The 25,812-nt window shown below is 44.8% G+C and overlaps 1 protein-coding gene across 4 annotated transcripts in view; it reads left to right on the top strand.

The window, feature by feature from the left end:
• The window catches only part of LOC147028295 (collagen alpha-4(VI) chain-like), a 36,707-nt gene extending 13,079 nt beyond the window's left edge, over positions 1-23,628 (top strand). Inside the window, exons 5-9 of one of the 4 annotated variants that reach the window (XM_085878577.1) lie at positions 11,016-11,106; positions 11,701-11,735; positions 12,631-12,793; positions 14,380-14,447; positions 21,402-23,628. In XM_085878577.1, the coding sequence (XP_085734703.1) occupies positions 11,016-11,106; positions 11,701-11,735; positions 12,631-12,793; positions 14,380-14,447; positions 21,402-21,463 (419 nt within the window). In that variant the 3' untranslated portion in view covers positions 21,464-23,628. Of the gene's footprint in view, positions 1-11,015; positions 11,107-11,700; positions 11,736-11,969; positions 12,608-12,630; positions 12,794-14,379; positions 14,448-21,401 lie in introns of those variants that run through there. The other 3 variants (XM_085878579.1, XM_085878578.1, XM_085878580.1) reach the window with 3 other exon arrangements.
• Positions 23,629-25,812: the final 2,184 nt, after the last annotated feature.

Genomic DNA, 25,812 nt, shown 5'->3' with positions numbered 1-25,812 from the left:
GGCGCGAATCCGTAACAATATATATATATATATATATATATATATATATATATATATATATATATATATATATATATATATATATATATATATATATATATATATATTTTGTTGCGAATTCGCGCGCGCCGGCGTGCGAACGGCCACGTGACTCGAATCGCGGCACGTCGCCCACCGGACGGACAATTCTGTCGTGACCCTCATGGACTAACGCCGGGAGCTAGTCACGGGTGGGCCTTTCGGCCTCACCACAATCGTGCCAATCGGCCACCCGCGTGGGATAGGGTTGTTCGCCAAACTCGACCTACCTAAGTACCCACGCGGATGGTAGACCGGGCGATCACACCTCGCCGCAGGTCGACTCCGGACACGGGCCGCTTAAGCGAGCCGTTCCGTGATATCGGGATAACCGAGCGGTGTTATTGTCGGCCTCGACGGTTCCGATTAATTATCGGGCGTATTAAGCCCACGACGAAGCCGTTACGTGAAGCAAGATGGAGATTCCATAAAAGAAAAGACGAAGCGAAACGGGAAAACAGTTCAACATAATGCACATTTATTCCGCGGCACACGGAGAGCACACATATAGCAAATGCAACAAAAGAAACAATGACGCAGAGATACTACCAACTACGCGAGCACACGGCAACACTTAAACATTTTTACTTCACAGACGGCGCCGACACACATTTACTCAAAAGCAAAGGAAAAGAAAGCCACCCTCATAGGCAAGGGGGCAGACAAGCCCGTAGGCCAATGTGTGCGCGGGACCTGGAGGAGCGGCCAGGGCCGCGAGACCGGGGGGGGGGGTCCTACCCGCGTCTTCGTGATGAGCCACAAATGTGGCAGCGCGGCGGTGCCCCGACTTCGTGCTCCTTCGCGGGTTTCGTTGGCACCACTTGGAGTGGGGTGGGAAAGGGGCCCCCTTTTCGCACTATCTCAGCGCGGGGGAAAGGGGAAATTGGTGATGCTCTGGGGAAGGAGTATAGCTGGCTTGCTTGGGTCCCGTGACGAGCGATTCCACCGCGACCTCGTCGCCGACCGCCATCTTCTTTGCCTCGGACCCGAGCTCCTCGGACTCTTCCCCCAATTCTCCTCAGCCGACTGCAGAAAACCACCTGGACGCCCTCGCCTCCCGACTCCACTCCGCGCTCCAACCCGACTTGACTGCCTCGCGACAACAACTCTTGCGCAACAACTCTTCTTTCTCTCTGCCCCAAAACTCTTCGCTTTTCTGCCACTAAACTCTGCTTTTCTGCTCGTCATTTTATAGGCCGGCAGGAGAACCCATATGCAAATTTCCGGATCAGGATGAGCTCAGGGGCGGAGCCACGCTCGCCCATTGGACGGAGGAAAAGGGGCGTAAATCTCCCCTGATCCTAGAATTTGCATATCTCGATTCCACACAGACGCGTCTGGAGGCGGGGCCAAGCCACCCCGCGCTTGCTGATTGGACGGATCAGAAGTGGGCGTGTAGCATTCCTGATCCGAATTCTCCTCGGAAAGGCCGCGTTTTGCACTCGCTGCTCGGCGCGTATCTTGTACGAGCCGAGGACAGCCCGACGCTCGGTGCTCACAGGTGGTGCAGGAATGGCGGTAGGAGGGAGGTGAGGGTGGTGGAGGGTTTATGGTGATGGTTTGATGGTCATGGTGCGTTTGGGAATGGCATGATGCGATGATGTGGGAGCGAGTTGTGAAGGTAAAGGTCGTGGCTGTTGGTGTTGTTGTTGTTGTGAAGCGGCGTTGTGGTTGGTGGTTGTTGTGTGATGGAACAGAAAAACGGCTATCTCAAAGCATCGCAGCCCGAATGAATCACATTTATTCCCTCTAAACAACGGTTTTGGGGCTAACTACACATGTACTTACAGAGATATCTCACCTACGGGACCTGAATGGTGGTTTGCGAATTTCCACAACCGTAACACCACCCCCTCCCCTTTTTACAGACTCATCCCGAGTCGTCAAATTTTCGTGTGCCATCATGTGTAGTTCTCCCCAAGTACGTTTTACCTACGGATCCCTGAGTGCGACATTCATGGTATTCGTGTCCCCAAAATAAATAACCTGAGGGCTGAGTAACTGACGAAACAAACCCACTCACACGGACGACTTAAATAAAATTGCCGGCGCTAAGACATACATGCGGGGGCGCACTCATATGTACAGTACATCTTAACCTTAACTTACAAATTTTACACTAAACCATGGCCCAAGATCAATGGACTCTGCAAAAAGAAAGCAGTTAGCAGGGAGCCAGGCTGCTCGCATGCAGTCTCTGGCTCAAGCAATGCAGGTGACAGGGAACGTGGCCGGCTGCTCACGCGCACAAACGCAGTCTCCGTGCCAGCTCAAGTGGCACACGCAATGAACACAATGGATGGATGGATGGATGGATGAATGGATGAATGGATGGACGCAAACACGGTGCACGGGCAGCCACTGCAGGCCCGTGTTGTAGCTGCCAACAGGGCAGTTCTCGCAGCTTGCAAACTGTTGCTTGATGATCCTGGTGCACATGGCAATGAACAGGGGGGGGGCAAAGAAAAATTGAACGGGGGCTGGTGAACAGGGGCAGTGGGCATGGCATGGCAAAGGCAGCAGGCAAGGCATGGCATGACAACGCCACTGTAGCAAACAGCCGACAGATGATCGACCGGCACAGGCCTTGAAGCAAAACACCAGCAGACGACCCGGCCGGCACAGGCCTTGAAGTAAAACAGCCAGCCGGCAGATGAAGTGGGCCGGCACAGGCCTTGCAGCAACACAGCCAGAAGATGAAGCTGGCCAGCCTTTGCCATACAGTGGAGGTTGGTGGAGGGAGTGCGGTGGTGCTGGCCACTCGGAAGGCGGGCTCGGACCTACCCTACGGTCTCCCTCCCATCCTATCGCCTTTGCCTGTCACTGTCCATACCCACCCCCTTAATTTGTAAAACCCAATTTAGCCCAAACTTATTTTTTTGTTGTTTTTATGTTTACTTCCCCACTATAATTCGTCCCCTAACCCCCTTTATCGTCCTTGTTTGGCTAACCTATCGTCGACTAGCCTACTCCCAACCCCTACGTTCCCTTTCCGGAGGGGAATAAGGGAGGGCTAGCGTCTTGTGCCCAGGCCCAACGAAGCCTCAGGATGGCCTCCCCAGACTTCTGCGATCTAACCCAAAGTGGGTCCAGCGGCCCACAACGACAGCGAAGGGATGGATGGTGCGTAGGGGTACACTTCCTAATCTACCCTATCCATTTACCGTTAAACTACCCCGGGGCTTTCAACAAGCGCCTCTCGCTTAAACTATTGGTTCTAACAACCCAGATTCCCGTCGCCCGTGTTGGTGTCCTTACAATTTTGGGCCTCGCCCCCCAATTTTCTTCCCGTGCCCTTACACGGTTTCATGGCTGGGACGCGTGGCTCCCCTTGGCAGGCACGACCCTCTGCCGATTTTCCGACGATGGCACCCCCGGGCACTACACTGCCTCCAAGCCTACCAGCTCCATAAAAACCAGGGAGTGCCCTCTCTGGCGACTCCCCTGAAACGCTCACGTGGCAGACTGGCTTCCCGGGCCCCTTTCCGAGGGTCACCCGTGCCCACAACACTGCCCACGCGGCTTATGACGCCCGGGCCCCGCACCATGCGGGCGCACCCGTGCCCACTACGCTATCCCGGCCCCCCATGGGCCCTTAGCCTACTGCGGCCGACTAGCCTGGTGCCCGGGGTGCCCACTCAGTGATACTCACCTTTCGCAGCCACGCTCCCAGCCCGTCAACAGGGCTCCTGCACCCCTCCAAATGGGTATCGAGCCTACACTCCCACCAACGGCAAAACGACCTCCATTTTGTCATTTTCATTAACCCCCTAACTCACTCTACACTGACCCTGGGGTCCCTTGGGCGGGAGTCACTCCTCCTCCCAATCACTCATCGCACCATGCATTCCCCATTCGCTCCACTCACACAGACCCGCTGGCCTCACTCACTCACCAAGCACATGTTTCCACTCAACTTCTCAACTCACACTGCTGAATCCTGCCATTCCTGCTCACTAAATCACCTAACTACCTCGTGCTTCCACGTCGTCCCTTAAACTATAGCACGTTCCATTTAACACTACGTAGCTAATCTACGTCCCCTCTACACATTCACTGTCTGTCTCTGTCTCCCAAATGCTTATTCGCAGGGGGGATTTCCTCCCTCCTTACTGGGCTCGTGAACTCGTTGCAAGGCTCTGCGAGCCTTGTGCCTCTGCGGGAGCGGCTGTTCCAGCACCGACTCCTCCGGCAAGAGGGCGTAAAGACAAGAGAACATATCCATGAGGGTGTAAGGTCACCCTTGTAAGGCCTCAGGCGGTCCGCGTGGACGATCCGGGGAAGGGCCCGTGGTCCCATTTTAATTTTTAGGACCACGTCACTGATTTGCGCCAGGACGACCCCCGGGCCCTGCCAAGGTGAGGTGAGCTTCGGGCATCTGCCCTTCCTCCGCCGGGGGTTAAAGAACCAAATCTTCGTCCCCGGTGGGTATTTGCTCACCTGGCTCCGGTGGTCATACCTGCGCTTCATCTTTATGCCCGACTGTTGGAGCTGGTGTCGTGCGAAGGCATGGACCTTCTCCATGCCTTCCTCCAACCGACGGACATAGCCCTCCCCCGGGGGCCTATCAAGCCGCTCAGGCGTCGGACCGCACAATAAATCGACGGGGCTTCTCAGCTCCCGTCCATACATCAACAGCGCCGGACTACACGCGGTAGACCCGTGCTGGCACGCGCGATAGGCCATCAGGAGGTATGGGAGATGTTCGTGCCAGTCCTCCTGGTTAGTGGCGGTGAAGAGGGCCAACTGTTGGACCAGGGTCCTGTTGAACCTCTCCACCATGCCATCAGACTGTGGTCTCAGGGGCGTTGTCCGTGTCTTTCGAATTTCCAGGAGCCTGCACACCTCTTTTAGTAATTCGCTCTCAAAATTTCGTCCCTGGTCCGTGTACAGCTCCTGCGGAATCCCATACTCGCATGTAAATCCTTCTACAAAGGCCTTGGCCACAACCCCTGCTTCCTGGTTGGGAAGGGCAAAGGCTTCCAGCCATTTGGTGCAATAGTCCATAATTACGAGGATGTACTTATTACCCTGGCGAGTGGGGGGCAGTGATCCCAAAATGTCCATGGCCACTCGCTCAAAGGGGGCCCCAACCTGATGTAGTTGGAGTGGGGCCCTCATCCTCTGTGGCGGTCCCTTTTTCGCAGTACAGGCGTCGCATGCTCGACACCAGTTCTGTACATCGCGCCCCATGTTAACCCAATAGAACCGCTGGCGGGCCCGAGATTTTGTTTTTGTCCTGCCCAAATGGCCACCAGCGTGGGTACCGTGCACCTGTTTCAAAATTTGGGTCTTAAACCCATCAGGGACTATCACCAGCCAAGAAGTTTGTTCGGAAGGAATCTCCACCCACTTGCAATATAAGATGTTGTCCCTCATTTCTAGGGTCCTCCACTGAGCCCAGTATGTCTTTGTTCGCGCTCCGAACGGGGCGATCTCCTCCCCACTGGGCCTCCTGTTTTCCTGGACCCATTTGTACACTGGCCCTATCACCGGGTCTTCCCGCTGGGCCGTGCTCCATGCCAATCCACCAAATTCCTCTCCCGCGGTTAGTGGCAAAGTTGGGCCTACCACCCGGGCCGCACGGACTGGGAGTTTCGGGGAGGTGTCTGCTAATTGGTCCCTCTCCTCATGTCTCGTGCAATATCTGCAGTTTTCTCCCAGACAGGGGCGTCGAGAGAGCGCATCGGCATTCCCATGAGCCCTACTGGCTCTATGGACCACACTGAAATCGTACTGCTGCAACTTTTCCAACCACCTTGCAATCTGGCCTTCCGGTTCCTTGAACCGTAAGAGCCATTGCAAGGAGGAATGGTCAGTTCGAACCAAAAATTTCCTTCTGTACAAGTACGGGTGGAAATGGCTCACCGCAGACAGCATAGCCAATAGCTCCTTGTGAGTTACGCAATAATTTCGTTCGGGCCTACTCATGGCCCGACTGTAATACGTGATCACTCTTTCCACGCCCCCCTGTGTCTGAGACAAGACTGCTCCCAATCCTTCCTGGCTTGCATCCGTGTCCAGGGTATACATCCCATCATCGGTGGGGTACGCTAAAACGGGTGTGGATGTCAAACACCCCTTTAATTTGAGGAAGGCCTCCTGGCACTCCCCTGTCCAATTAAATCTCAACCCCTTCTCCCTCAACCGGTGAAGGGGCCTGGCTATCTCCGCAAAGTTTGTCACGAAGCGCCGGTAGTAGGAGCAAAGTCCCAAAAAGCCCCGTACCTGTTTGACAGTTGTAGGTACGGGCCACTCCTCAACCGCTGTAATTTTTCCGGGGTCGGTCTTCACCCCCTTGCGGCCTATCACATGTCCGAGATAGGCCACCTCTGTCGCGAACAAGGTGCATTTCTCCGGGCTCAATTTTAGCCCTGCCTGCCTGAGGCACCCAAACACCTGGTCCAAATTGGCTATCTCCTGGGTGAATGTTTTAGCGTGTACCAGGACGTCATCCAGATATACCAGGCATGACTGCCACGGCATGCCGCCTAGTACCCGCTCCATCAGTCTCTCAAAGGTGGCGGGGGCGTTACACAAACCGAACGGCATCACAGTGAACTGATACAGTCCCTTCCCTGTGGAAAATGCCGTTTTCTCCTTCCCCGTCTTATCCATCTCCACCTGCCAATACCCACTCTTGAGGTCCAAAGTTGAGAACCATTCTTTTTAACCAGCATTTTTTTAATCCTTCTTTTTAACCAGCACAACCGGTGACATCCAAGGACTTCCCGAGGGCTCAATGACACCTGCCTTGAGCATCTTTTCAACCTGTTCATCAGTCTCCTCTCTTTTGCTCCATGGGAGCCTTCGAGCAGGCTGACGGACAGGCCGGGCCCCATCGGTGTGGATCTGATGTTGCACCAGGCCCGTACGTCCAATATCCTCGGGTGACAAGGAGAAGATCCCCATGTGTCGGTCGACCAGTTTGTATAAGGCCTCCCGCTGGGCATCCTCCAAATCTACACTACTCCGATTTACCATCTCGCAAATGGGACCGGGCCAATTCCTAATCAAGTCTGGAGACTCCCTCTGGGGCCGGTCCGGCTTGACGTTATCGTCCCTCAGCTCCGCGACCTCTTTTACTGGGGTGCAATCTGCCACCTTCGTGCCCTTCCTGATAGTGCGTGATTCCGTGCTAACATTTATCACCCGCATGGGCACTATTGGCCCGTCGGTACTTACCAGGGTGTGGCCCACGACCAAACCCGGGGTTGACGGCCCTGCCGGTAGTTCCGCCAGGCCGCAGGACCCTGCCACGTTGGGTGTGCTCGTCACCGGGCCGGGACCACTGCCTCGGCACCCGGGGGAATGACCACGGAGTCAGGAGCCTCCAGCTCCACCCTCTCATCCGTGCTCACGCCCCCTAACGGCAACTCCTCACCACCCAGCTGCATGACCCCCCGGCCCAAGTCGATCTTACAACCACCGGCCGTTAGCACATCCAACCCTATTAGACATGGGTCGCACACCTTCGACACCCAAACCTCTATCCTTGTTTTCACGGTGCCCAATTTAAACGACACAAAACCACGTCCTATGATGGGGACCATTGCCCCGGTAGCTAGCTGCAAACTATGGTTTTGCAGACGGTGGATCTCATCCCAACCGTCTACACTCGAATCAAGGACCACAGGGCTGATGATCGTGGTGCTTGCTCCTGTGTCCACAATGGCGTCTACCCCTACGCCGGCAACTTTGCACCGAATTGTTAAGCTACCATTGCCAATTTAGCCACAATTGATGACCTGTCGCAGTTCTGAGGGCTCTTCTCCGTCCGAGTCTGCCGAACACGGCCCTATATGTTCGGCACTTCTTAGTTTCCCGGGGACTGGTGGGGGGGTGATGGTTGGGCCTGGCTATCCCTATTGACCCGTGGCGGAGTTGGTGGTCTGGGGGGCCGTGGCTCTTCTCTTCGCGGGGGCCTTTCCCTGCGCGGGGCGTTGCACTCCCGCTGCAGGTGGTCCCTTGCGCCACAATTATAACACCTCCTCTGGTAAGGTGTTTGCCTCCGGTACGCCGAATTATACCCCCCTCCGTTCCGAATTGGGGTACCCCCTGATGGCCCATCCCCCGCCCTTCCTGGGCCCGACCGCCTCTCCCCAGATCTCCTGAACCGGCGGTCGAACATGCCCTGCACCATCTTTTCCAATCGCGCTTGATCGCCCAGGGTTGCCCCGGCTCCCAGCGCACTGTCGTTCACGGGGCCCACCTGTCGGACTGCCACCACATGCCGCCCAGCCCCTCCCAATGGCGTTCTGGCTGCCTCCAAGCAGGCGGCAGTATCAGCCGCCTTCTGGAGGTTGTCCGGGCGCCATACGGTCAGCAATGCTCCGACATCGGTGCCCCCTATCGCTCGGAGAAAATGGTCCAGGGCAATCTCCTCCCGGTACTCCGGCGGCATGTTGGTGTGCGCGATCCCCACCAAGCGGCGAATGTCGTGTGCCAATTCTCCCAGTGATTCCTGGGAGCGTCATTTGCGCCCGTTGAGCTGAGCTTTAACAAGCTCGCTCTGCTGGTCCATGCCAAATCGGTTTTTTAGGGCCGAATGGAGATCCTCCAGGGTCACCCCCTCACTGGGTACCGTGGTCAGGACTTCCAAGGCCACGCCACGCAGGGCCGTCATGAGTTGTGCCACACCCTGCGCTTCGTTCCAGCCATTGCCTCTGGCAACACACTGGAACTGGGCCATGTACGCCCTCAAGTCCGTCTTGCCATCGTACGGGAGTAGCGGCACCCTCGGTCCTTTCGAGGTCCCCCCCTCCAGTTCCCAAGGGACTCCTGGGGGGGTGTACCTCCCCAGTCCCAACGGTGCCTCACTCCCGCAGGGTCCCAGCTATTTGCCCAGGGGCTCTACCACCCCTGTCCGTGTCTGTCCGTGCCCCGCGTCGTCCCGCTTACTCTCCCAAGCCATTGGACTCGTACTCTGCACACCCCCCGGAACAGTCATACTGGGTACCGCCCTTCGGCCAAAAGACCCCGCGGCCTCTACCCTCCCCAAGCTTGGCATGCTCACCCCCGCATCGGGCAAGCCTCCTCCTCCGCCCTGTGACACCGGCCCCACCTGGGCACGATCCTCCTCGAGGGAGTATATCCTCTCCCCCTGTTCCCAAAGGAGGTCACCCTGCCTCTCACACCGGATCTCCACACATTCCTTCAGTCTCCTCTCCATTTCCTCCATTTTCCCCTTTATTACTCCATTTATTTCCTCCCCTATCGTCCCTAACGACAGTTCCCCGACTTTCTCTCTTATTTGCTCCACTTCCCCTTGTACCTGTGTCACCATCTTATTTGTCTTGGATATTTCCTCCCTCGTTGTCCTAAACTGCTCTTCCGTCTCGCCCCGGTTTTTTTCCTATCTGCTCCCCCAGTTCCTCTGTCTTTTCTCTAGCTTTCCGCTCCATTTCATTAATTACCTTCTCATGTCTCTTTCTACATTCCTCCCCCACCTCCTTTAATCCTTTCTGTGTCTCCGCTTTTACCTCCTTTAGCAGGTTTTCAACTTTGTCTATCATTTCCCGATGTCTTTTCTCACAGTCCTCCTTCACGGCTCCCAATCCCTTCTTTATTTTCCCTTGTTCTCTTTTTAATTCCTCTATCACCGTCGTGTTCTTCCCTATTTCCTCCTTTATTTGGTCTTGTCCCCTTTTTACTTCTCACAGTCCTTTTCCTACTTTATCTATCTTTCCCACCACCGTCTTTATTTCGTTTTCCCTCTCTTGTTTGCTCTTCCATGGCGACCCCCACTCCTCTTACTTTCTCTTTTAACCCGGTCACCTCCACTCGTATCGTGTCGACTTCCTTTTTCATTTCGTTTTTTAGTTCTTCCAAGCTTCCTTTTAGGCTCATTCCCATGTTCTGCGTCTCACCCCGCATTTCTCTCACTTCTTCCTTCATGTTTGTTTCCATTTTTTCGTTCATGCCTTTTATTTCGTTTTTCATTTGTTGCGTATTCGTATCCATTTTCGTTTTCATTTCGTTCATTTGTTGTGTATTCGTATCCATTTTCGTTTTCATTTTGTGCATGTCCCCACTGATTCCTGCCAGCATGGTGCATAGCTGGGCCATGTCGGGCGCACTCAGCTGAGCCGATTCGGCAAGGATCGGGGGGTTTTGACGGAGAGGGGGAGGGGAGGTGTCATACACCGCGGCCACCGCCACACCTATTTCGGGCTCTGGGTTCAGTTGGGGGAGTTCGTCCTGTACCATAAGCATTTCCTGCTCGGGGACTTCATCCTGGACCATGGATTCTACACATTCTTAATCCATTTCTAATACCCCCGGCTCCCGCTCGCCTTGAGACGCCATCTTATTTCTCGTAAGGGGTTAATTTAAATCGCTCGTAATTTGGAGGGAATCGGGGGTCGCTCCTCTCACCCCTGGACCGATTCCCGTGAATTTAGCTGGAGACGGGAGAGCCTGTTTTCCCGCTCTCTGACACCAGTGTTGCCAGGAGGGGGATGGGTTTGTGTCCCACGACCTGACACCAGTGTTGCGAATTCGTGTCCGTCCGGTGGGCGACGTGCCACGATTCGAGTCAAGTGGCCGTTCGCACGCCGGCGGGCGCGAATACGCAAATATATATATATATATATCACATCCTATGTATTTACTGAAATATATTTTGCTCTTTCATCACTTTAAGCACAGGGAACAGATACAATATGCTGTTTCCAATTATTAATATAGTTATCGTTTTCTAGCTCAATCTGATTGATCGCTACACACTCTACCTGCTTGCTAGTGTTCCAATTAGCAGAACAAAGATTTTATAAAAAGGCAATCAAGGCATTACCAGTTTAATGCAGGAACTTGCACCATGTGATAATAGTCAATATCTTGTTTGAGGTGATAATTCATGTTACACCTGATTATGAAAAACAAAAATTAATTAATTGACAAGCACCTGTTCTATGTTCCACCCTCCTTCCTACCAGTGGAACTGTATAACTACCCAGAAAAGGTATTGGCCTCAAAGTGCCGTGAAATCCGTGCACGTTTCAAAGACTCAAGGCAGAATGATGAAAGGTAAAAACATAATTTCCCTCATCTATTGGTTCATCAAATTGACTTTTTAAAATCGATTTCATATCATTTAAAGCTTCACCTTCACTTAAAACTCGAACGTGTATCTTTAACTCGACGCTTGTTTTTATCCAACTAGCTTTGTGTGTGGATAGAATGTGAACTATTATCACTTGGCATTGAATAAAACGAGTTAAATGATCTTGAGTGCAGTATTAACATTTGTTTAAAAGCCACCACTTTGTTTCAAAAAGACCATTTTCACACCTCATCGGTGCATGCTCGTGATTGAATGATGTTGTCTGTGATGTCAATTGAATCCATAAAGCAGAACCAATGCCAATTCTTGCATTTTTGTTTTGCCGTGAGTGTCGCTATTTCTGTGTCCAAGCTACTGCTTGCCATTGTTGTAAACTTTGCCTTGTGGTACTGACTTGATGGTGCTGAAGTGGTGCACTTACCTTTGAGCTGTTTACTCTGGATTGATTCCTGACCTGATGAAATTTTTACTCCTATGAACGTATCTACTTATCCACTTTTGCTCAATGAAAGAAGGAAGAATTACATTTTCCTGCCTGATGTTTATCTTTTTTGCAGTTATATTCCATGGCACAGTCCTGCATTTAAAGAAGGTAAATATTAGAATATATTTCTTCTTTTTTAACCTCGTCCTGAATTGCCCTTTTTCTGTTAAGAATAAACACTTGAATCCATCACAGTTTAAGAAAATAAAGAATTATCAGACCAATAATGGCAATGCAATAATTATTATTAATTTACCTCGGCCACTGAAGGTGAAGGAGGATATGTTTTCACCCTTTTCTGTCTGTTTATTTGTTTGTTTGTCTCTATTTGTCTGTGTACAGGATATCTCAAAAGGTTGCAGACGGATTCGGATGAAACTTTGTGGACAGGTTCGGTGTGTGACAAGGACAAACTGATTCGATTTTGGTGAAGATCCGAATCCGGATGTGGATACTAGAATTTTTTAAGTGATTCTTCACCATTGAGGGATAGGGCCAGAAACGATATATAGCACGATGTCTCAAAAAGTGGACGGATTCGGATGAAACTTGGTGGACAGGTTGGGTGTGGGGCAAGGACGAACTGATTCGACTTTGGTGAAGATCCGAATCCGGATCTGGATACGAGAATTATTTAATTTCAAAGTGATTCTTCACCATTGAGAGATCGGGCCAAAACGATATAGCACTGTATAGAATGATATTTCAAAAATGTATTGGGCCCGATGTGTTCTCATGGATCAGGCATTACGTGGCAGAGGTATGCGCTCCACCGAGTGCCCTTCTAGTTAAAATTATTATCATGTCACTTTCTTCAGCGAGTTATGATGTTAAAACATTTTGTGTGTCGACTCTTTTCATCAAGATTTCTGTTTTCCTCCCTCCACAATATAAATGAATGTTTCTTATAAAACAGAAATCACATTGCAGTGACAAAGTGAGTTGTACATGGTTACAATGCGCATGTCACTGTGTAACATCGTGCATGCTTGGTACCTGACAGTGATCTGTCAAGAAAAACCGGTCGAGGGCCCATGCCACGAGATACTGCTCAAGTGGTACTACAATCCAAAATTGCGCCGATGTGAGAAGTTTTGGTACAGTGGCTGCGGAGGAAGCTACAACCGTTTTACCTCACAGTTCGAGTGCCTGAAAGCTTGCTACCAGTAAGGTTCTATCCACGTCATCTCTTCTCACTGTATCATCCACCACCTTACTGTTTCACAGGAGACTCTTCCTATCCCAAGAACCTTTGACAATGACATTTTCTAATGGAGCAGTTTCTTAAATGAGTGTTTTTAAAATTTTATCTATCTTGAATGCCTGACATTTTCCATGCCACAGCTCTCACCCTTTGTCCATTAATTTTCTGAGCTTTGCCTTGCAAATAAATGCCTTGCATGAATTGCTCATTCTGCTTTTTGCTGCTGAATTGCTCAACCCTCCTCCATGAGCTTTGATTGTGAGAAAAATTCCAAAATATTGCTGTTGAAAATGTTAAAAAATAATTTCAATGACTGCACGGAAATATTCAACAGTTTGGGGGTATTTTAAACAAGTCAGATTATATTTTTGGAGGTATTGGAAAAGCATTTATCGTGGATGTAAATAAGACGAGAGACAAAGAAACAGTGTTTGGGAAAAGTGATAGATAATGGAAATAAAACAGAGACAACACATTATTCAAGCAAAAGTGTTGGCATGATTTCAGTTTGTTCTGAGGTTTCGACTACAAGCTGGCCTTCGACAGGAACCGGGTGTGTCAAATAGTTTCGACCTTGTGTATCCATCCACCAGCTGTATCTCTCTTTTTAATCTTAGGTAACAAATGGAAAAAAGGCAATGGACGATGAGTATGACAGTGTGACTAGAGTTGGACAGAATAAGCAAGGGAAAGAATTAACAGGAAAAGAGGAGAGATAAGAGCAGATAAATATGTTAGTAACCTGCAAGTCAGAGGGTTGAGTGAGGTTGAGTAAATGATGGTATTAAATATTGTGATTAGGAGTGGGTGTGGTGCACTGTCGGCTTTGAAGCCTAGGAGGGAAGAGCACAATGAAACCATATCCTGAAGGGAGTTAAACAAATGGGAGAAGAGATGAACAAAAATATTCAGATGTGCAATAAGCCTGGACTATGCGAGTATAACCAGGACAGGGTTAATAGAAGAACATGTACGATCTTGGAGGAGCTATGGAGGGTTGGTGAGCCGGAAAAGCAAAAGGATCTGGACTGGAGGAGAGGTGGTAAAAAAAATAACACAGAGGTCACCGACCTGTCTGCAATGTGAGAGCTTCAAAGCATCATTCAGATGTGATATGGGGGTGCCAATAATGTGAGCCAATAATGCTGAGAATTTGAGACTCCACAGAATTCAGGAAAGGCAGATGTAAGACAGCATCTCCAGTCCAGAGGGAAGAGCAGTCCTCCATTAAACTATGAACAGTTGGACAAAGGCCTTTTGTTGCCTGTGAGTAGTTCTGATTTATCTAGGAATGACTGGAACGATGAAGGATGCAGTCTATTGCCGCAGAAAATAAATCAATTATTTTGTATTTTTTATTTCTGGTCTGAGCTGGAGGGTATTTAATATTGCAAATTAACCCACACCCACTCGCTTTGCTTTGACACTTAATCACGTGGCACAATGATGCCTTTGCCATCCTTTCTTCCTGATGAAGAGCAAAGGCCACAGCCATTTTGCTGTGCCCTCATTGGCCAGCAGTGCTGTGAGCTAATTTCATCCACACAGGCTCGGTTGGTTCCACAAAATCAAGGGTGAACACCTTTTTCATCGGAAACCAGTAAACAACAGGCCAGGTAACTGTCTTTTTAGTGTTTGGTTCTCAAACCTCACTGCACAGGTCACTAATGTAATCTGAAACAAGATTATAAGTTACTTATGTTGTGTCCAATCTTTCTCAAACTTATCCCATAATTGAATTATAGTAAAGCTGTTTTTCATCACAATGTGTCAAATGCAGTTACCTTTCCCCATACATTATCGTTTATTTTTCTGTAAACTTATCATGACAGTGCCCAAATTCCAAATTCCTGCTGTAATCTGGGCAGTGGATCAATGGCATGGCACAGTCTTGCCTCAGTAATGATGCAGCCTCCAGAACAGATTCGTAAATATATTTCAGTCACGTACATTTTACAGGAGAGAGGGGTTACGTGTGAAGGTTGTCAAATGTGGGCTCAGCGAGTTTCTTATTCCCCGTAATTACAAACACAATTTCGAGTTGATTTGTACATATTTATTCATATGTATTTATATATATATATATTTATATATATATATATATATATATATATATATATATATATATATATATATATATATATATATATATATATATATATACAGGGTGTCCCCAAAAAATATATAACTTTTCATCTGCAAAAAGGATGGTCATAACATATTTTTAAAAAAGATATATGGCTGGATAGAAAGCTGAAAGGTTGAAGTTTATTGTACCAATGTCACAATTGCCACCAAAATTTAAATTTTGGTATAGAATCGTCGTTTCTTTTCGACCACATGTTCGACGTAGGCTCCACGTTGTCCGATCACTGCCTGCAAATGCGTTGTCATGTTCTCCATCACATTGGGAAACGTTTCCTGAGGAATGTTCTGGATTTCTCGGTGGATGTTTTCCTTCAGCTGATCAAGAGTCTGAGGCTTAGGGTTTCCATAGATCTGTCCTTGAGATACCCCCACAAGAAGAAGTCTGGAGAAGTAAGGTCAGGGGAATACGGTGGCCACTCAACGTCTTCGTAGCGGGAGATAAAGCGGCCTTCAAAATGTTGTTTGAGAAAACCCCTTGTTTCCCTGACTGTATGGGGTGGTGCCCCATCCTGCTGGAACCACTGGGTTCTCATCTGGATCAGGTTGTTTCTCCTACAGGCCTGAGTACGTAGCTCAGGCAGATAGAATTCCTGAATCATTTCGCGATAATTCCTCTGGTTTACCGTGCAAGTGCGTCCCTGGTCATCTTCAAAGAAGTATGGACCAATTATCCCATACCAACCAACCGCCACCCACATGGTGACTTTGAGAACAGATTGAGGCACCAGTTCAGTTGATGCATTACCAGGATTTTCATTTCCCCAGTACCGAAAGTTTTGCTTGTTTACCTCCCCGAACAAGTGAACATGGCATTCGTCCGTCATGTGAAGTTTTTGGAGGAAGTCTGCATCTTCCTCCAACTTTCCTCAGAACCCATTTGCAATGTCTTGTCGTTTGCGTTTCTGTTGATCAGTAAGCACCGTTTCCATTTGAATTTTGTATGGAAAGGCATGAATGTCTTGGCGAAGGATCCTCTGAACGGTGCTCTTATGAATGTTTGTCTTGGCAGAAAGTCGTCGAATCGATTTTTTTGGACTCTGAACGACCGTCTGTCTCACCATTTCCACATTTTCTTCACTACGATCTGTCCTCTTCCGACCACTGTGACCCTTGGGAAGGTCACAGATGGTTCCCACATTGATAAACTTTGTGATGGTGCACTTTATTGTCCGAAAGTTTGGTGCATGGCGCAAGTGGATACCGAAATGTCTCGAGTAAAGACGTTGCACCTGTATGACACTTTTCGTCTGGTGCCAAAGTTCAACAATTTTCGTCCGTTGTTGTACGGTCAGTCTTGGCATTTTTCTGGTGCTTGCTTGGTATCAAAATAAACTTCAGGGTCTCTGCAACAAGAAATGAAGCATTAGTGACAAAATTACTGCTTTTTTAGGATCAAACGAAACATTTTTGAAGTTATATTTTTTTTGGGGACACCATATATATATATATATATATATATATATATATATATATATATATATATATATATATATATATATATATATATATATATATATATATATATATATATATATATATATATATATATATATATATATATATATATATATATATATATATATATATATAGTTCTGTGCTCAAGTTTGGGTTATTCCAGTGATATTCATCCATTCAGGTAAATTCATCAAATTATCAGTGACAACAGTGATGTGTGTTTATTATTGTAAACGAGGTGGGTATGGAGGAGTACGTGGCACTGCCCAGCTGGGTGAGCTTTTCCCAGCTGGGGTTTCAGGATGTGTTTGGCATTGAAAAGCTATGGAGTTATTGGCATCATGGTGGTTACCTTTTGCCTGTGGACCAGCCACAGCACAGCCTGACCCTCAAAATACACTTTATAGCGGCCTTTGGTGGTCTTGAAATGGCCTTCAAGGCCAATGTCCAGCAGCATGAAACCTTACCCCGATGCTGAAGTACATACACCCGATATTTTGGGACCCTCGGTGTTGCAGTTCAGCTGTGAAAGAGGAACAAATAAACAAACAAACAAAAAAACAACCCACACAAACACTTGAAATTATTTACAAGATTAACAGCCTTTATAAATGCGCATGGAACAAACTGCTGAAGTTAATCACAAGAAAAGTGTCATTTTATAGTTTCAGTCAATACTTTATGTGTCTGCCTTTTGTCTTCGAGAGTACCGTCACTCTTTTACCAATGCTTCCTTTATAGGACTGAAGCACTCATGCAGGAATATTCTGCCAAAAACCCTGCAGTACATTCCACAGTTTTGTAAGGTTCATTGGGTTCCTCATGTTCTTCTCTGTTTCCAAAAAATCCCATATGGCCTCGATGGAACTCATATCCGGTCTCTGGAGTGGCCATTCTAACACTTGGAGCAAACCATTTGTAACCTTGTTCTCCGAATACTGTTTTAGAATATTGGAAATGTGTTTTGAATCATATTTTGTTGGAAAAGGAATCCTCTTCTGATTTCCACGAGGAACTTGGTGGTGCCGCAGTATCTACCTGTACTTCTCTTTTGTTAGTGTCCCATTGATTTTAGCAAGTTTTCCTTCACCAAAAGCTGAGATACAAGCTCAGAAAGTCACAGCGCTTCCCCTGTGTTTAACTACAAACATTGCATGTTGCAATGTTCTCCAGGTCTTCGGCATATGATCTGGTGTCTCTTTGATCCCAAAAGTTCAAACTTCGATTCATCAGATCAGAGTACCCGATTCCATATATCAGTCACCCAATCATGGTGTTCCCTTGCAAATTTGTCTTTTCACCATATTCTGTGGCTTTAGTGGTGGTGTCTTTGCTGCAACTCTGCCATGGAGACCTGCTGCAATCAATCTTCTGCACATAGTGCTGGACAAGATGTTAATGTTCAGGCCTGCTCTCATTTAACTTGTCTGCTGCTGACTTGATTTTTCTTCTCCCACAAAAGCTGAAAAACTTCAACTGCTTTTCTTACCTTGGGGAGGTTCTTCTTGGTCTTGTGGGCTTTTTCTTGTCTATCCTGAGCCAGTTTTTTTCAGGTGTTGCAAAGTGTACCTCACACCATTGAAGGAGATTTTCAGTTTTTCTGTTATTTTCTTCATTGTGTTTCCTCCTTTTCACAAATTTTGAATCTTCACATGCTCTTCTGTTGAAAGTTTCTTCCTTGGTGCCGTTCTGAACCCACTCAGACTTTCAAGCAAGGGAACAAACTGATGAAAATTCATTTCACATATTTGCTAATTTGCAACATTTATTGTCATTTCTTATAATTCATATTAACATAGGAGAGGAGGAGGGGGAGATTGGGGCCATACTCTGTGCAGAGCGTTGGTGCTGCTGAAGCAGTGTCCTTGGCTATTGGGCACAATCCTGGATGGGTCGCCACTCCGACACAGTTTTCCAGCATGCTGGCACTCATTTTGAAGACCTCGGAAGGATGACAGGCAGAACCATTAAGCCAACACCAGGCATATATTAACATAGCTCGTGTTGATAACTTCAATATAGTTGATTATTATTTGCTGTGCAAAAATCCACAAACTGTTTCCTGCATATTTTATTAGTGTGAAGTGGATATTACAATATTACAGCAAAAATAAAACCTTTTCAATTTCCTAATTTATTTTACATACTCCAAGCTAACTGTGATATTCAATTGACTTTTACATAAATTAGAATTATCATCTCCCTATATTGCACACTTCAAACTTCCCACAAACGTTTAATGTGGATAACACCCACCACAAAGGTGGAAATAACCCAAATTTGTGCACAGTATAGTGTGTGTGTGTGTGTGTGTGTGTGTGTGTGTGTGTGTGTGTGTGTGTGTGTGTGTGTGTGTGTGTGTGTGTGTGTGTGTGTGTGTGTGTGTGTGTGTACACACACACACACACACATACCTAGTATTGGCTTAATGGTTCGGGTGGTGGGCTTGGGTCCTTGGATCCTGAGCTCAAATCCCACTCGGCTGTTGAATTAATACTTGGTGGGGTTGACTCTACCTGTCATTCTTCCGAGGTCGGCAAAATGATGCCAGCCTGCTGGTATCCTGTGTTGGAGTGGCGATCCGTCCAGGATTGTGCCCAATAGCCAAGGAGACTGCTTAAGCAGCACCAACGCTCTGCACAGAGTATGGTTCCAATGGATGGAAAGTCTACACCCCTTTTAAAAGTTCCACCTTTTGTTGTCTTATAGCCTGGAATTAAATTTCATGAAATACAATATATATATATATATATATATATATATATATATATATATATATATATATATATACATACATACATACATACATACATACATACATACATACATATAAAAATATATAGACATATCAAGTAAGGATTTGCGATTGAGAGTATAAGAATGATTCAGGATTTATGGGTTCTCCAACCTCTTACAATCAAACAAAAAATTGTTTATCTCGACATTTCAATCAACAACACGTAGTACGTGCATCCATTGACTTTCCTCAGAAGTAAAAAAAAACTCCTTGATTTCCCTCTCATATAAATGCTAAATGAGGGAGTGGGTTATGCTGGACGATCAATCACAAAGCAGTGTTTCAGAGTCTCGTGCCCAGCAGCCAATCACACCTGAGGGTTAACCGACCAGTGATATTTAAAGAAAAAAGGAAAAACGGAGCATCCAACCAAAAAAGTAACTAGATCTACCCTCACAATCGAGTAATGAAGAAGCAAGAGCAGATCTGGGCTCATCTGACACCGTATCTACTACAGTTATGTTGATGGTTGAATGCGCCTTTTTTTCTTTTTTCTTTAAATATGTTTCATGCCAACTGCCCCAATCTTACATCATATACATGCAGCATATGTATACACAGGTATGATATATATATATATATATATATATATATATATATATATATATATATATATATATATATATACTAAATATACTGTATATACATAAAATTCATACCAGCTGTACCCTTGTATTCACTTTTCTTTTCTTGGTGATGTTCTGCATCACATATTTTCATTTGATCACATCATTGTATGGTTATTAATAAATTCACATTTCTTGTCTGAAAACTTGCACCCACTTGGCCAGTAATTCTGCAGAATGGATTGAAACTTGCATAACATAAATCAGCTACTAAGAAAGCCACACATGTGGAGATGGCTGCTGTGGCATTACTGGAGGAATCACCTGTGTGTTTTGTGTTATGAGTGGTGGGTATTTTGTCCCCCCTCTAAACAGTTAATCAGCAGGGAAAACGGCCATCATTTTGGGCAGTGTGTGTGTTGAATGATATTGTCATTCTCCCAGCTTACAAGCACCATGTTGTTTTCGTGATGAATTGTGAGGAATACAAAGGCAAAATGGTTGCTTTACTCTCGGATGCAGAAACTTATCTTTCATTTGACCAAACAAAGTCTGAGGAAAACAAGTTGAAAGGGTTCTTTGACTTGCTGAGATAAGTCTAGACTCTAGAGGCTGTTTGATGCAGTTGTACAGTCTTCCTTGGACTGCATCAAGGGTATATGGTCCCCAAAGGTTCATATGCTGCACTTTTCGATCCATCCTATCTTCTCTTTTATCAGTAACAGTGAAATGGAGTAATCATATTCTCCATCAAATTTACTTGCCTTCCCACAAACGTCCAGGAGTGTGTACATTGCCATTTTGTGGATCAAACAGCTTGTTTGTTTTGTCATGGTAATTAGTTAATTGAGTGGGTGAAGCCAATCAAGGATGGGCCTCATAAGTTCAGGGTCTCTATTGATGTCTGTCCCTTTTCAACAGGGTGCCAATTTAGTTCGCCATGGAAATAGAGCAGAATTTGGTGGACGTTGATGAATGGAGTTTGTGAGGTGGGGCTTCATCAATGGGGGTTGAGGATGTTTGTCGTTTGCTGTGGATCTGCTTTGTTTTCTCTTGTTCCCTCTTTAAGTAGGATATTTCAGGCAAGGTAATAGTTTATACTGTGGGCTCTTTGCTGGGAGCCACAGTGACCATTATGGTAATGAAGAATTTGAAGCATGATCCCTTCATTATTTTGCAATTTTGCCCCCTGTTCCACAATCTAGTCTCGTGTTGCCCCCTGTTTCTATTAGATTGGCGTATAATTAGCAGCCTGTTAACCAGGTATATAACAATATAACATGTAAAGAATGCGGCTACCTGCAGAAGCTTGTGTTTGTGTGGGAATTTCTAGCAACATCATGTCCTTCACTTGGATTGGAGAGCTGTGTCATTTACATAATAATATTTTATTATAACTCCCAAAGCAACATCATTTTGCAGGCCACGTTACAGCATCATACCAATTTTTGTTAATGATTTCTCTTTTCGAACCATTTTCATCTCTGTATAGAACTTTGCAGAAAATTGAGAAATCTAGATTCATGAATTTTCATAATATATCACCTTTATCAACAGGTAATTGACTTCACAATCCTTGCATTTGCAATCATCTCTTTTTCAGGCATTCCCTTGCCAGAAGGCGATCTTCCTTCATTTCCTGAAGGCCTCTCAATGTTGCCTTGATGAATCAGGCTGAGTGTTTTATGAACGTTACTTGTTTGCTAATTTGAATGTCCAACACATCGAGCTAAGTATAATCGAAATCATACAAGGTATAAGCAAAATCACAGTTGAAATGGAATGTTTCCTTCATTTTCAATTTTATGGAACACCACGTTTTGCTACACAAATGGCACGTTTCTGTAAATTCACAAAAATGTATGAACAATGTGGAAAACACAAATCTATGATTGTCATTGTGTTCATATCCAAGTGTCTAGTAATTAATAGTAATTCAAGTGTCCATTTAGTTTCTTCCTCCTGTGGTACTTCCATTGTGCTGCAGTTTGTGATTCCACGAAATTCTCACACAAATCATAGTGCTGCTCAATGCAGGCATAATGTCTTCTGCAGCTCGTAAAGTAAAATCCAGAATGGAAGCTCGCCAGCGATTTGGACGCCGTCACAAGAGAAGAAACCAAAGAAGAAAAAAATTTGCCTTTCGTTAGAAGAAAGAAGAATCTAGTATAACAGAGCACACACAATGTTGTTCTTTTGGTTTCACACCCACTGATTTTGGTATTTTTTGTATGCTTGCAGGCCATATTGAAAATGGATGAACATTTGGGGTTTTTGTTATTTCAATTGTTTTTTAAGAGAACCATTTATGCTTGTTTTAACTTCACTATTACCTTTAAAATGTGGGAAATTTCATCTTTTTGGAGCATAAACTGAATATTAATTTGGTTATGATGAGCATATTAATCTACATTTGTAGTTCCCTAAAAAGCAAATGCTGACACTGCAAATGTTTTTGTTTTGTTTTGTTTTTGGTTTTGTTTTTTGGGGGGGTGGGGGAGTTATTTTTCACCAGCTGTACTTTATATGCAGACTTTCCTATGCAGTGACTTTATGAAGTCATTAATATGCTTTTCAAATTTTAGGCCAAAATAAAACTTTGCTGACGAGCTGCTTTCAGGTGTCAAGCTCTCAGATCATGGCCTTGTCCCCACGTGCTTGCATATAAAGATGCCAAGCATCTGGCACCAACTGTTAATTCTTCATGACCATTGGACTTTTTAAGAACATGATTGCCAGAATTAAGGACACCAATAAACATTAATTTATTAGAAACGTAAGTTATGTTCCAAAGAAAGTGATCCTTCACTCACAACCGAGCACGTGGCTCCTGCATATAACAAAACGACGAGGATTGGCAGAAACTTGCCAAGAAACCGCCATGGCTTCGACAAAGGACACCATCTCGTAAAATGTTTATCTTCGTTCAGCAAGCTTTTGACTCAATTTAATGTGGAGCATGTTTTTCATTATGTCAAAAAGGCTGTAAGTCTTACGATCTTCAAAACGACGGGACTGCACTGTGGAGGTTTCTTTCATAGACAGACTTGTCATTAACAATGTGATTCCCTCAACAATCAAAGCAATTTCATTTGAATGCAAACTAAAGGAGACTTATGAATAACCTTATACTGGTAGAGATATGAACATCTTGGTGATGCTGAGACAAATTTTATTTTAAGTGTGAGAACTATTTTTGTTGCTTCGCATTCGTTGTTTTATTTCCACAACATTTACATATCAGTTATTTGAGTTCTAAAAAGCACTCATAATGTCTGAGAAACCTTGAGACCTGGTTGACAAGAAAGTAAAAACTTCTTTATAAACTGATGTGCAAGTTCAGCAGTTGTGTTTTTTTTCTTCTTCTATCTCATAAACAATTGTTTTTGTTCAATTAGGACATTTCTTGTTTTTTGGTTTTTATTCACAAATGCTTCCTTTTTAAAAATGTTTTTGATTAATAAAGTTATTGCCTGTGTGCATGTGTTATCTTGGGGATGTGTCAATTCACTGGATAACCATATCCCTGTGCCATTCCTCCATGAATAAAGTCAGGTGGATTTTTAAAAAATATATATATATAGTTTGCAGGCCGATTTGCTTTGTGTCAGAGCTGGGATTTATTCTCCTACATTTATTGTCAACTTTTTCAATTTAGTGCCTGCTTCACCAGCAAATTAGCTAAATTCTGTTCTTTACAATTAATGTGCATTTCCTTAATCTCTTGAACAATATGTAACATCAAAATGACTGTTAATTTCATGAACTGTGATGTGACATTGCACCAGTTGTTTGGTTACAATTAGCTACTCATAAAAAGCAAACTCATTTGCCAGTCGCATATTCCAGTGAACTTACAATTAGCAACCACAAGAGGTAAACATATCTTGCATTAATTTTCTCAATGATGTTTTCACTCTTCGTATAAAAACAATTGCCTTTTCATGTTTTCTTTAAGTCGTAATGATTTTCAGTGCGATGGCCTCAGATTTCAGTTCCACGAACAAGTTGAATGAGCTAATGCTGGCCTTGTTTTTGCTTTTGGGATCGACTGATCAAATAAGCTGATGTAATTCAATTTGCTGTTGTCTCTAACATGGTCAAATAACTTTCCAATCATCTGTGTTTTGTCACTGATCTGTATGAAGTGCATAAAGGTTAGGTCGGAGTGGGGAGGAGGAGGATTGGGTTAGTGTCATGAAGGAAGTACCTTGGTTTGCTTTGCCTTTGGAAAAATTCATAATCTTGGGCAAATTTCTTAAACTGTGTCCTTATAGCTATTAATACTTCATAGGAATTTACCAATTTCATTTATATTTGTAATAGCACCTCTCAGTTATGGAACATAACATCTCAAATTTTCCAAATGCCATGATATCATCTGCATCACAGACTGAGTGAACACCGAATGAGTTTAGATCCTAAAATGTCAAAGGATTAAACTATGGCTTCTGCTTATGTTTGTACCACTGACGTTGTGTTTCTATAATCATAATTGTATTAAGGTCGGCGAGATAATTATTGCAGAAATTTTAGAGAGAGGAAAGTTGTCACTGACACAAAGCATGGTTACCAAAGCACAATATGCAACATATATAAAATTTTATAGTACTAGAGAAGATGAAACAAATTGCAACACCATCTTAGTAAAGAATACTTTTAAAATTGCAGTCAGTCCTAATAAAGGAAGTTTACCAATCTGTTTCCAATATCTTCAACTGTATAAGCAAATTTATGGAAATTGTCCAAAATTATATTAATTGATCACAGTCCACCACCCACATCTTAAAGTAATTTAACATTTTTTTTCTCGTTTCCACATAATTTCTGGAACATTCAGTCGAATCGCATTAAAGCTTGTGCAGATGTCTGCTTTGCAAACACTGAAATTCATAAGGTAAGATCTTTTGTGATCCATTTAAGTCTATAAGGTGTAGTTTTGAGAATAATATAATTCACTTTGTTTGCTTTTTTAGTCTCAATTATCTTTTCGTCATTTGGCTTTGTCCCATGCCATTTTACAGCGAATGTAGTCAACACCACACTCAAAAAAACAAACGTTTTTGGACAACAGGCATATCACAATAGGCATATCATCTAAGATAACTGTTTGCCTGATAAACAAAGAAGAGAAAGAAAGGATATTGAACTGGTTGCATTTTTGCAGCGTTTATTATTTCATTTTCCCCAATGGTGTGAAGAAGACTTCTTCGTCAATAAGTTGGGCCAAGTATGATTGTGCTATGATTCTCTACAACTGTTTATGTGTGAGTTTATTCATGCATCTAGCATGTTTAGCTATTAGTTGGACAATGTAATTGTTGTATCCACAATAATGAACCTTACTTCAATGAGAAAGTAATTGTAAATTGTATCATTTCTTTTCCCATTTTTATTCATGAAATGAGTATTGATTTATGATTTGTTTTTGTTTTTTTCTGATGCTATATTGTGAGACATGGACATTTTACATATTCTTTTAAAATTAACTGATTGAATTCTAACGCTGCTCATGGGTCCAAATGTCGCCCATTTTAAACAACAATATTATGAATAGAAAAAGGGGTTCATGCAGAAAGCCATATTATTGTTTGTGTAATCTATTTGTGTGGTGATACATTGATTTCACTCCATTTTTTAAAGGTTACGTTTTACTGTTGCTTCGTAAAGAAAAAAATAATAATAATAATGTTACATTCATTCACTTAATATGTTGAATTCAAGACCTCAATTTTACTCTGAGAGCCGAAAACTCATTTGTAATCTTGGTGAAAACTTTCATTTTAAACTTCCCACAAAAAGTGAATTTATTTTGGATACTTGTAGTGAAATGACAAGTTCAATCGAAGTTGATTTTCATTTCAGAGTTTCCATTACTTTTATCACTTCAATATTCTTGTCTCACCAGAAGCAATTTCATCTTTGACCTGTGTCAGAATTAATCGAGAAATAAACGTTGCTTTTTACAGATAAATGTCCAGAATTATTACTACTTGGCAGTGTTTATTTTGATT

This window comes from Eptatretus burgeri, chromosome 4, assembly GCF_056783735.1.
Source record: "Eptatretus burgeri isolate ZD-2024b chromosome 4, Ebu_testis_v1, whole genome shotgun sequence".
In the NCBI taxonomy this organism is placed as follows: Eukaryota; Metazoa; Chordata; class Myxini; order Myxiniformes; family Myxinidae; genus Eptatretus; species Eptatretus burgeri.
The sequence above is the reverse complement of the archived record's forward strand: the minus strand, read 5'-3'. Positions and strand labels throughout refer to the sequence as shown.